We start from the raw sequence: 11,101 nt of genomic DNA, 5'->3' as shown, positions 1-11,101 counted from the left end.
AGACAAACTTATATTTATATAAAAGTAATCCAACCATATTAACAAGTTTACATTTACAAACATTATACATAACATATATTATACATCCTATAATCTAAGTAACATTACATAAATTATTAATTTATTGCCTTCTCTAAAACTTCATTCATCCTCTAACACATTTTCTGCACGTATTGTTCTCACATTTTACATTTTCGTCTATGTAATTTACTCATACCCTTTACTAAAGATTCCACTTTCTGTTCTTTTATGACTCAAATATTTTAGGAAATCTACTTTTAGTAACAATTATATATATATATATTTTAATAACAATCACCCCTTTTATATGAAAAGAAATATTCTGAAGGGACAATTTGTGCAACTGTCTAGGTTGGTTTCTAATAATCAGTTGCTCAAGTATGAAATGGTTGTTTTACAACACTTATTTATAGAGAGAAACTATCCAGCATCCCTTACAGACAGTGTCCTTTCTGTAGTTTTTGTTCAAAGAGTTGATACTTTTGCACCAATTTTACTAAAATCCTTTGCGGGTACAGAACAGTAGTTTATTAGTAAACACTGGAAGGTATTTGAGTATTTTGAGGGTGTCTGAAATAAAATTAGGCCTAAACCTTTTTCTTTGTTAATAAAGGAAGTTTGAATGTAAAGAGATTGTTCAAAAGTACACAAACTTCCTTTAATAAAGATTTTGGTATGAAAAAATGCAACATTCACAAACAGTGCTGTTATTAACGAGGGGAGTTTTGTTCGGATTGTTACTAGTAATAAATGTTATTATTGTAAGGGTCGTTTTAATTGTAATACAAGTGGGGTGATTTATGTGGCCATATGTTCTTCATGTTCAGCTTTTTATATTGGTAAGACCAGACATAAACTTAGATTGAGAATTTGCCAACATAATTATGCAATTAAAAAGGATGAAACCAATGAGTTAGCTAAATACAGTATTTCATGTGTTAATTTTAATAAATTTCATTTTTTTGTTTTGGAAAAGGTTAAAGAAAATGAAAGGGGTGTTGACTGGTCTATTATATTTGTCGTATAACAAATTACATTGGCAACTGTTATTACAAGACCAATAAGACATCAGGTCATAATGAATGTATTTCAATTCGAATTTTTATACATAAACATAATACATTATGATGAGTTGTTATTTGTGTATCATGTGATTTTGTTTTCTTTTATTACCATTTCAGGAAGTGTGATTATATTACTTGTTATTCTGCTGAAGTCTTTCCAATGTGAAGACGAAAGTGCTTAATTAAATGTTGTGGTCTGCTGAGCACAGTCTCTATTTTTATTACTATTTATTGGTTTTCATTTGTTCTTTTAATGTGCTTCTAATTTCTTGTTGAGTTTTAGTGTTTAACCTAAGGTAAAGCTCTGACTGTGACCCAGTTATGACCTGAGATAAAGCCCTTACTGTGACCCACATGATACCTTTATAAAGCCCTGACTGTGATTCATAGCTAATCTGAGATAAAGCTCTGACTGTGACCCAGATCTGACCTGTGATACAGCCCTGACTGTGACTCACATGGGAGCTGAGCTAAAGCCCTGACTGTGACTCACATGAGACATCAGATAAAGCTCTGTGACCCATATCTGGCCTGTGATACAGCCCTGACTAGGTCCATATGACACCTAAGATAAAGTCCTGACTGTAACCCAAATTTTACATGAGATAAAGACCCAACTGTGACCCACATGAAAACTGAGATAAAACCTTGATTGTGACCCAGATGAGACCTGAGATAAGGCTCTGACTACGACCCATAACTAACCTGAGATAAAGCTCTGTAGCTCAGATTTGACCGGAGATAGATCTATGACTTCGACCCAGATGAGATGTGAGATAAAGCCCTGACTATGACCCAGATGAGACCTGAGTTACTCTGTGGTTTAGGCACTGGAGGAGGCAATGTTGTCAGGATAGGAATAAACATGTCACACTTCCTTACCCATTCCAGTATAGAGATGACAGCTCAGTCTGTTGCAATGATTAGACACTAAGTGGACAGACTTGTCCATGACTGTTAGAGACAAAAAAGCAGGAATAAGTGCACACCAAGCAGCATATGCTATGTAAGCATGCACTGGACATGCATGAACGTGTGAATGCCATCAGGATCTATACTATGGAAATATCTCTCTCTCTCTCTCTCTCTCTCTCTCTCTCTCTCAAGCTGTTGCAAGGCCATGATTAGGAATTTTAAGATAATATGATAAAAACTGAACAAGCATAAATAAAAAAAAAATGTTTTACCTGATGCCATTTCATGAAATTACAAGACGGCTGTTCAATGAGCTTCTTCAGTTTTTTGACATTTATATTTGTGTGTAGGTAGCTAGCTGTGCCTCAGATATTAAGCAGAATACCATAATAAGTGATTCTGCCTGAGAAAAAGTGTGAGGCGGTTCACATTCATAAATGTAGATGTTATCTCATTGTGTCATCGGTATTTGTGCATTCATCTATTTGTTTTAGATTTATTGTTCCCTAGAGTAAGCATAATTCATAGCTGGTTTTCAAAGATCATACACAAACACCTCACTCTGTTCTTGATTGCTCATTTGCAAAACTGTGCAGGGCTCTACATAATAACCCTGCTGTAAATTTATGTTTACTCATGCATGAAACATGACACCACTGTCAGTCCACAGCCTTGTATCTGTACTATCCCCTGTGGCATATACACAGAGATGTGCATAGACATTGCTATATAATACTCTGTAACACATCCCTTGTAGGTCAGGACATTGCACTTACACAGCAGAGGTGCATATAGGACAGAAGTGCAGGTTGTCAACAGTCATATCAAGTCACATTATGTATAAATATGTGTTATTGAGTAGTAGTATGATCAGTATTAACTGACACATAGCCTATAAACACATGGGTACTAAGTGCAAGGCCTGCAACCCCAAAGAAGCCACTATTCAGTGTATGGAGCCAGTCTTTCTGCCTCGCAGAGAATAAGGTCTTTAACCTCCCATCAGCTGCTTCACTGTTGGTAGTTCCCCTCCCGTTGTGGTCTTCTCCACTATGATCTTTCATGAATTCTGCATTGCATAGGCCAGCATATCTGCATCCTTACTTCGTACCACTGTAGGGGCCCATCATGGCCTCCCATAACATTTGCATCCCACACCATGCTGTGCCAAATTTAATTACTGTCATGCTGGTCTGCCCCACATGCCATGCATGCAGGGATTATGCAGTAGCACATCATTCTCCTGGCTTAGGAACTTATCCAGATGTTTCTCATAACTGTCATTGATATACCTAAATGTTTGCAGGCAAAACATTTAATTTAGTGGGAGTATGTGGTCAACTACACCATTCATGTACTACTGTCCATGATCTCCTCCACTGTCTTCAAGTGGTGTCATCATTTGTGGCTTATGTATATAGTACTGTAACTTGCAGGTATGTAGGGCCATTGCAGTCCCTTACCACATGGATGCTATGCTATGCTATTCCATGCAATATACTATGGCCACTTCATCTTTTCCCAAGCCATATACAACTTTGGCCATGTGGAGGTGTGTTGGCCAAGCATGTGGCACATGTGGGTGTCTGGGTGCCACAGCACTAACATGCTTTCACATGACTGTGTGCTGTGTTGATGCTTGGTGTGTCCTGATGTGACTGCTGTCTGATGCCACAGTTATCACCCATGCATGGGGAGAGTTCAGGCATCATGATGATGGCTTGAGGTGGTTCCACCCTGACCTGATTCACCAGTTGGAAATAGAGATTCAGGAGATACAGTCAGAGATGTACTGTTAGTTTTTTATGACATTTATGTTACACTGTGTTCTGTGCTGAGCACCTCTGGTTAACAGTGCTTTTACAGCTGTGTAGGAGTATCATTTGAAAATGGTTGATTGCTGCAAAAGGCAGGAGAGCCTCTCTGGGTGGTAGGGTATTGTGCTGCATAGCTGTCCATTGTACAGCTGTAATGTTGTTCACGCCTTCTGTTTATTTTATCATTTTCTTCGCGTTGTGCATTCCACATGTATGCCCATTTGTGACAGAGAATGTGGTGTGGCCACGTTCAGCTTGGTCTCCACTTTGTCGCTGCTGCTAAATTATAACAGCCTTTTTTGTCTGCCTCTTACAAGGGGTAACAAAGGTTCTTCTGCTGGATGTAACATAGGGTCATTAGTGGTGTCACTTATTTTAGCCTCTCAGGGTGGTGAAGACTCCACTTCAGTAGCTATACAGGGGGTGTTGCCCCGTGGTGACATGGTGGCAGGTGCAGAGGCTGGTGATTATTGTGAGAAGTTTGATTAAGCTCTTAGCTGGTGGGCCCTGGACCCCTGGGGCCTCTGAAAGAGTGATTGTCCCGTGACACCAGCTGCCCAGGTGTATGATGCCTAAGGCTGAGCACTCTGGGCCAGTCTGGCAGACAACCATATCTCCAGCATACCCTATACCTGTACTGGTATTACCCCCCCCTTCTGTGTCATTGCCATGCCTTGTTTATTGGGTCACTCTCCCCATCACCATTTGCCTGCTCTCTGTTTGTCTGCATCTAGCCACTGTCGGCCTTATCTGTTATATGTCTTCATCCCTGTCTGTATTCATTGTTAATCTGTATGCACCTCCTACCTGCCCGTTTCCTATTATCTCAGCTAAGGCCATCATTCAATTGTAATTCTTCTTACTCTATGCCCTCATTTAAGACTTCCCGTTTTCTATATAATACTTCTGTATGTTGTTTTGGACTGTGTAACATATATTTAATGTGTTGACCTTATTGTAATTTGTACGGAGCTTTACTCTCCGGGCCTCTACTGTAAATGGACCTGTGTCCAGTCGGACTATCCCGGTAAAACATTTAAAATAAATAAAAAAATAAATAAAATTCATTACCTTTCTGTTCTGCTTTCCTTTTCATTTTGACATTACGACAATGGACTCTTTCCCACAAAAAGGCATACTTCACCTCCTGTCACCTTCTTGATACTGGCAGTTAGTGTAGTTTCTGTAGAGCAGGGTTTGATTTTCTCATTCCTCATTTCCCGAGGGTGTGACCTTTAGCAAGTCACTTAATCAGACATTGCTTCCACCTCCTGGTTAACAAATAGCTATTATTATTATTATTATTATTATTATCCCAGCCTCTGTTCCTTATTACTCAGTCTTATGTTTTTCCCTCTGCCTGTTGCTCTCAACTTACCTATTTTCCTGTCTACCCTTTTCTACCTTATTTATTTGATGAACAGTTTGGGCCCTTTGCTGTACATGTACAGTGATGTGCTGCGCAATGCTGCCCTGCCTGTGGCTGTATCCCGTGGTGCAGTGTTGCTAGCTGTGGCATTGCATGCTGCCATGTGTACTTTCTTGGGTAGGGAGGGAACATTTATTTATGATGTCATATATGCTGGCCCTGCCTGCTGTGGCAGTACTACTCCTATATTGTCCTGCCGTGGTACAACTTTACCTCTTAATGCTGCCCATCAGTTTATTATGGGACTTAACCTTTGGTGTGCTGACACTAACCCTTACATGTTACATCAATCTGGCTGCTTTGTACAGGGATCACCTTTGGATTTACTGTACAGATGCACTATGTAGTTTTATAATCACAGTGTTAAATCTGTATATCAGGAAGCCCTTCATACTGACTAAATCAGTACTGCACATATGTAGTCAATACAAGTGGATTGGACAGTGTGCGTGTATATATGTCTGTGGTGTGTTTGTATATAGGCATGCATATATATATATATATATATATATATATACACACACACATATATATATATATATATATATATATATATATATATATATAGGCTCATATAAGCTCATAAGTTGGTATTAGGTACAAGCCTAGCCATAACAATTCCCTGGACATTTCTTCCCACAATATTTACTTCCATGGATTCCTGTCTAGCAGGGCAACTGACATGATCCCCACACACACACACATATATATATATATATATATATATATATATATATATATATATATATATATACGGGTCTACTTTCATAGACCGAAGCGCCACGTCACCGACACCCGGAAGACCGAGACGGAACGACCGAAGAGGTAGGTAACCGACAACGCGATATCCCGACGGCTGAGAGACCGACAACGGCAGCGTGTGAGCGCGATACGGTAAGTGTACAAAAGTGAAAGATGTAGTATTGGGGAGCGGACAGGTAAGTGTACGATAGCGAGGGATTGTAGGATAGGGTGTGGGAAAGGTGAGTGTGCGGTGGTGTCGGACTAAGGGTTCCGGTGAGGTAAGTGTGTGGAAGTGACGTAGAGCAGTGTAGGGTAGTGTTAAGTGTGTCAGGGTTAGAATGCGGGTTGAGTGAGTGTGCGATAGTGACGGGCTGAATGTTTTAGGGTGGGTTAAGTGAGTTAGGGTTAGGGTGCAGGTAGGGTGAGTGTGCGATAGTGACGGTGTTGGGGTTTAGGGTGTTTTAAGTGAGTTAGGGTTAGGGTGCGGGTTGGGTAAGTGTGCGGTAGTGTCGGACGTTAGGGTTAGGGTTTAGGTTACGGTTAGTGGATATGTTGTTGTGTGCAATGTGTAGTTTGCGTCTTTTGTGTCGGTGTTGTGGTGTTCGGTATGTTTAGTTTTTGGTGTGGTGTGTTTTCGGTTGTTTGGGGTCGGGAAGATGTGTGTCGGCGATCCGTACGTTCGGTCTATGAAAGTAGACCCATATAGACACACACACACACACACACACACACACATACTACTTCAAAGTTTTGAAGTTTCTAAACTTTGAATTTCTTACGGTCAAGACCATGAGATTGAAGTTTTGAAACTTTGAAATGTAAATAAAAAAATAAAAACAAAAAAATCTTCACATTATTTCTCCTGTAACAATAACAAAACTAATACTTAGACAGTAAAATATTTACATTTTCATGGTACAAGCTACAAATTAACTGAATATTTGGCAACAGTTTTCTTTTGAATTTCTCACTTTTCTCACACGCGACAAACACACTTATACACCATGGCACAGCAGATGCTGTTATCCTTAACATCAGGCAGTGGTTCTGCATTTCTGTACGTCAGGCTTTTCCCACATCTTAAATCTTATTATGGCCTCTTCTTCCATTGTTACTACATTCGATCCACCTGCCCATCTGCTGGAAAGCTATTATTCCCAAGCAGTTCATCATTCTGTAAAGCACACGTCTATTCTTCCTTGTTGCTCACTGATTGGCTGCACAGTGTGGGAAACTCCACTGAGCCGGAGACCCACAGGTCTCCCAGACCCAAGAGATGTATAAATACAAGGGAATCTCGCGTCTCAGCCTCCAGACTCCTACCTTACAGAAAACTGGCAATGACTGTTACTGGACAGAAAGAGACAAGAATGGCACCGGGCAATGTGCGCTCAGTTTATACAAATGATCTGAACATTAGCAAAGAAAATAATAAAGTAAGTATTATCAGCATATTAATGTAACATATGAATGACACATTTTTTTTTTCATTTATATTCGTAATGCAGTTGGAAATAAATAGCTAATAATGTTTTTGTCACTATATTTTAGAAGAAATGTATACAGCAAAAGAGTTATTAAAAAATCACATTTCTCGGTAAAAAAAATAACATTTGCAATTACACAAGTTATTATGCATAATATTAAAAAAAACAACAAAGTTTGCATGTTTCAGAGTTACTATTAACATTTACAGCATAATATCTAAAGTATATTTTATTAAAAGCATCTTCTAGCCTTAGAACATTTAATTTGCAATTTTAAAAAGGACTGTCTATTCAAATCTTCACTTCTCTGTACAGCTTAGAAAACCTATAGTGGAGAAGATGAGGAGAAACTGTATTAACAGCATCATTCAACAGCTAAAGGAGTTATTAGAAAAAGAGTTCAAGAGAAAGGAGCCCAGTTTAAGACTGCAGATAGCAGACATCCTGGAAAACAAAACCAACTTCAGGACCAAAGTAAGTTACTTCTGTGTTTTATCCATTGTAACTGTAATACGTAGGTTACACAGCAGCTTACTTATGCTGTTGACAGAGGGTAGCCTCTTTACTGTACTAAAGTGTACTTTTGGGTAGGTTTAGACAGATATGCACTAAGTTAATAATTCAGTGATACAATATTGCCTGTCAGATTGCATGCCCGAATTTCATTGAATGCTGTAGGTATGTTACTCATTCTATCAGCAGAAACCAGAGTTTTTACAGATAAAGTGTGCTGTGTAATAAGAGAGACGGAATATGTTTCAAATCACACAAGTTCTCTAGCGTCTAACAGTGGTAAGCAGAGTGTGGGATGTAATCTTTCCCTGCTCCAGGCAGCCACTGTTTTCTAGCAAATAATACAATAATGTCACAAGAAATTCTAATTTCACTGTACATCTTGCAGACGTGCAGCTTTATATTAAAACAAAAACAAGATAAAGCATAAAACATTTAGCATAGAGATTGAATTAATGTTTATTTTTTCCTTAAGTGAAAATACATTTGAAAACAGTGGTCTTGTAATTATGTTTTTGTACTAAATAGCTAATGATATAGGACATATTTCAGTCACTTATGCGCATTACTAAACAATTTTTCTGGTTGATTAATTTCTTTCTAATCACAGATTGCCTCTGTAAAAAGGGAATTAACTGTGTCAGTGGATTTATAGTTTTTCGTTAAATTATCCTGAATACTGATACACAGCTTAAAGAAGGCAAATCACCAGACTTATTCCAATAAGGAGAGGGGTGGGGTGGAGTATTCTATTTAAGGCTTTCAAAAATATACCACAAAATGTGAAATGTGTTATAATATTGAGTCATAATATACAGGCATCTAAACATGGTTATCTTTGTTTTTTTTTTAGTTGCAGGATCATTGCAGAAAAGTTCCCACCAAGATTTCTGAAAAGGTTATATTAGATGTTTACAGAATACACTTGCTTTTCTTTCCCTCCATGAGTTCAACCCGGACGTCAAAACTCAAGTTCTGAATTACTTCCAGCAAGGTCCCACTGTAACTACACATGTGCATTCTCCTGTATCTCATTCTTCATCTCCTTCATGTCAAAGCCTTCTAAACATGGTCCACGCTTCTCCTCCTCCGCCTCCTTCATGTCAAGATCTACTAACCCTGAACACTCTGAACAGCACCAAAATGTTATGGAGACCCTGGTTGTTGTTCTTCTTCTTTTGGCTTTTCCCGGTTAGGGGTTGCCAACAGTGGAACTCCGGTCCGCTAATGATTGGCATTAGATTTTTACGGTGCCAATGTGCCAGCTCGATGCTCAACCTTCAACGAAGGCACACCCATTTACACATGTCTTTTGAATGCCACTCGACCACGGGGAGGACATGCAGACGCCACACAGAAGACCTTGGTAAAGATAGGAATAATTTCTAATAAGGATGTAACTTCTGAAACTTGAGGAAGCTAATACTCTATGAGATTCTGTACCATGTTTTTATGTAGGAAACATGGGTTTCCCCCAAAGGCTTACAATTTTAAAGTGACTGCAGTACTTTGTAGCCGTTTCCTTCATATTGAAGGCTGTCAATCATGGATAAAGTGGTTACTTAAATTTGTTGTGATATAAGGTTCACCTTTAACTGTTGTAACACTGTAAAGTGTGAACAGTGTCCTTCCTATTGAAGGAACATGGTATTATGTTATTATTAGCATCTCAGCATTATCTATAATGTTTATAGCTAAATAAACTGATTATATCAGTGGAGCACATAATACATGGAGTGAAACTCCACCTATTTTTATGAAATACATTACTTTTGTTTTTAACTTATTTATTGGAAATTAATACTTAACATTCCATGAAGGACTTTTTCCTAGTTAAAGGAATGTTTTGTTGGTTTTATCTGAAAACCTGAAATGCAAGAAGTAGTCTGTTTCCTTCATGTTGAAGGCCCTTATGGTATGTTTTAGATGTATCTGTTTTGCAACAAACAGTACAAGATCCATACATTGTATACTTTCATACTGAGAGATAACTCATGTGAATAACTGCTGAGCAGGAATTAATGTATTGTTTATGACGCTGACAATAATGTGACTTTGTATAGCAGATGTTTTAAAGTAAAGAACACAGCATGAAATTAAAAGGTTTTATTTACTATGTGAGACATCTGTAGGAGTATGATAATTATTTAATGTGTTTGTAAAAGCTGAAGTACATGAATATCCCAAATACATTAGTGTATTATTATTATTATTCATTTCTTAATTAGCAGTAGCATTACATGTTACATGTCTTTGCTGCTTATCACATAAAAATGCATTAAATGTATGCTGTACAGATTGTATAGCAAAGTAATAATCTTAATCAGGTTCGGAAATTCCCCAACTGTTATATAATCCTAACAATATGCTGCCTGAACTTAAACATATTCCATAAAATGGAAAAGTTATAGATATGTTATATGCCACAGACTGAAATCCAGCTATAAAAAGTGAATTGTAAAATTTGTTGGAGGTCAGGTTAAACTGGTATATATTTATGTTTTACATACTGATTTCATGTAGTATATGCGTTTGCATTAACATTTGTTATTTTTATTCTGTTGTATATTTCAATAAATTGCTTAAACATTACTTTGTTTTCCCCTCTGGTATATGTTTTATTCAACTTGATAAGGAATATGTAAGAACATTTCAGAGTTGAAGGAGGTCAGCAGATGGTCAACTTGAGATAATCTGTGTCAGACAGAAAGTAAGTCCACTGTAGGGCAGAAAGATAAGTTCTTGATTAAATGAGATTGGAACTGTATCCAGTACACAAAGAATTTGGAGCAGTATGCATGAGTCAACTCTTATCTGCTAATAAGCATTCATTCATACAGCAAACGTAGTATAGAAACAAATATCAGAACACTAAAGGCTCCAAGTAAAAGTTTGATACTGCAAATTACTAACCTTATTTTCAGTTTTTTTCAGATGTGTTGCATTATGAGGTATATCACTCATTTACATTTTTAAAAACCCTTTGTATACAAAGGCCATTTTCCAGAATGTTCAGTTGCATTGTAAAGAACAAATTCATAATCGTGTGCGAATGCTGTCTGTTCCAGGAATGTTGCAAACATCAGAACATATCATTCCAACATGTTTTGC

General features: G+C 37.8%; 1 protein-coding gene across 1 annotated transcript; it reads left to right on the top strand.

Annotated features, from left to right (window-relative positions):
* The first annotated feature begins 7,323 nt into the window (after positions 1-7,323).
* Positions 7,324-9,205, top strand: LOC122788805 (transcription factor HES-5-like). The gene is made up of 3 exons (XM_044055681.1): positions 7,324-7,426; positions 7,793-7,951; positions 8,844-9,205. Exons 1-3 carry the CDS (start codon positions 7,331-7,333, stop codon positions 8,967-8,969), a joined length of 381 nt encoding a protein of 126 aa, XP_043911616.1. The 5' UTR covers positions 7,324-7,330; the 3' UTR covers positions 8,970-9,205.
* The last annotated feature ends 1,896 nt before the right edge of the window (positions 9,206-11,101 follow it).

Source organism: Protopterus annectens, chromosome 14.part0, assembly GCF_019279795.1.
Source record: "Protopterus annectens isolate FY-2018-M chromosome 14.part0, PAN1.0, whole genome shotgun sequence".
Classification (NCBI taxonomy): domain Eukaryota; kingdom Metazoa; phylum Chordata; order Ceratodontiformes; family Protopteridae; genus Protopterus; species Protopterus annectens.
Note: the sequence above shows the minus strand (reverse complement) of the source record. Positions and strands in the feature narration are given on the sequence as shown.

Bases quoted from the DNA above. Each gene is read 5' to 3' on its own strand.
- LOC122788805 (XM_044055681.1), top strand. From the start codon at position 7,331: ATGACTGTTACTGGACAGAAAGAGACAAGAATGGCACCGGGCAATGTG. The intron at 7,427-7,792 runs GTAAGTATTATC...TTCTCTGTACAG, and splicing joins TTAGCAAAGAAAATAATAAA to CTTAGAAAACCTATAGTGGA. The intron at 7,952-8,843 runs GTAAGTTACTTC...TTTTTTTTTTAG, and splicing joins AAACCAACTTCAGGACCAAA to TTGCAGGATCATTGCAGAAA.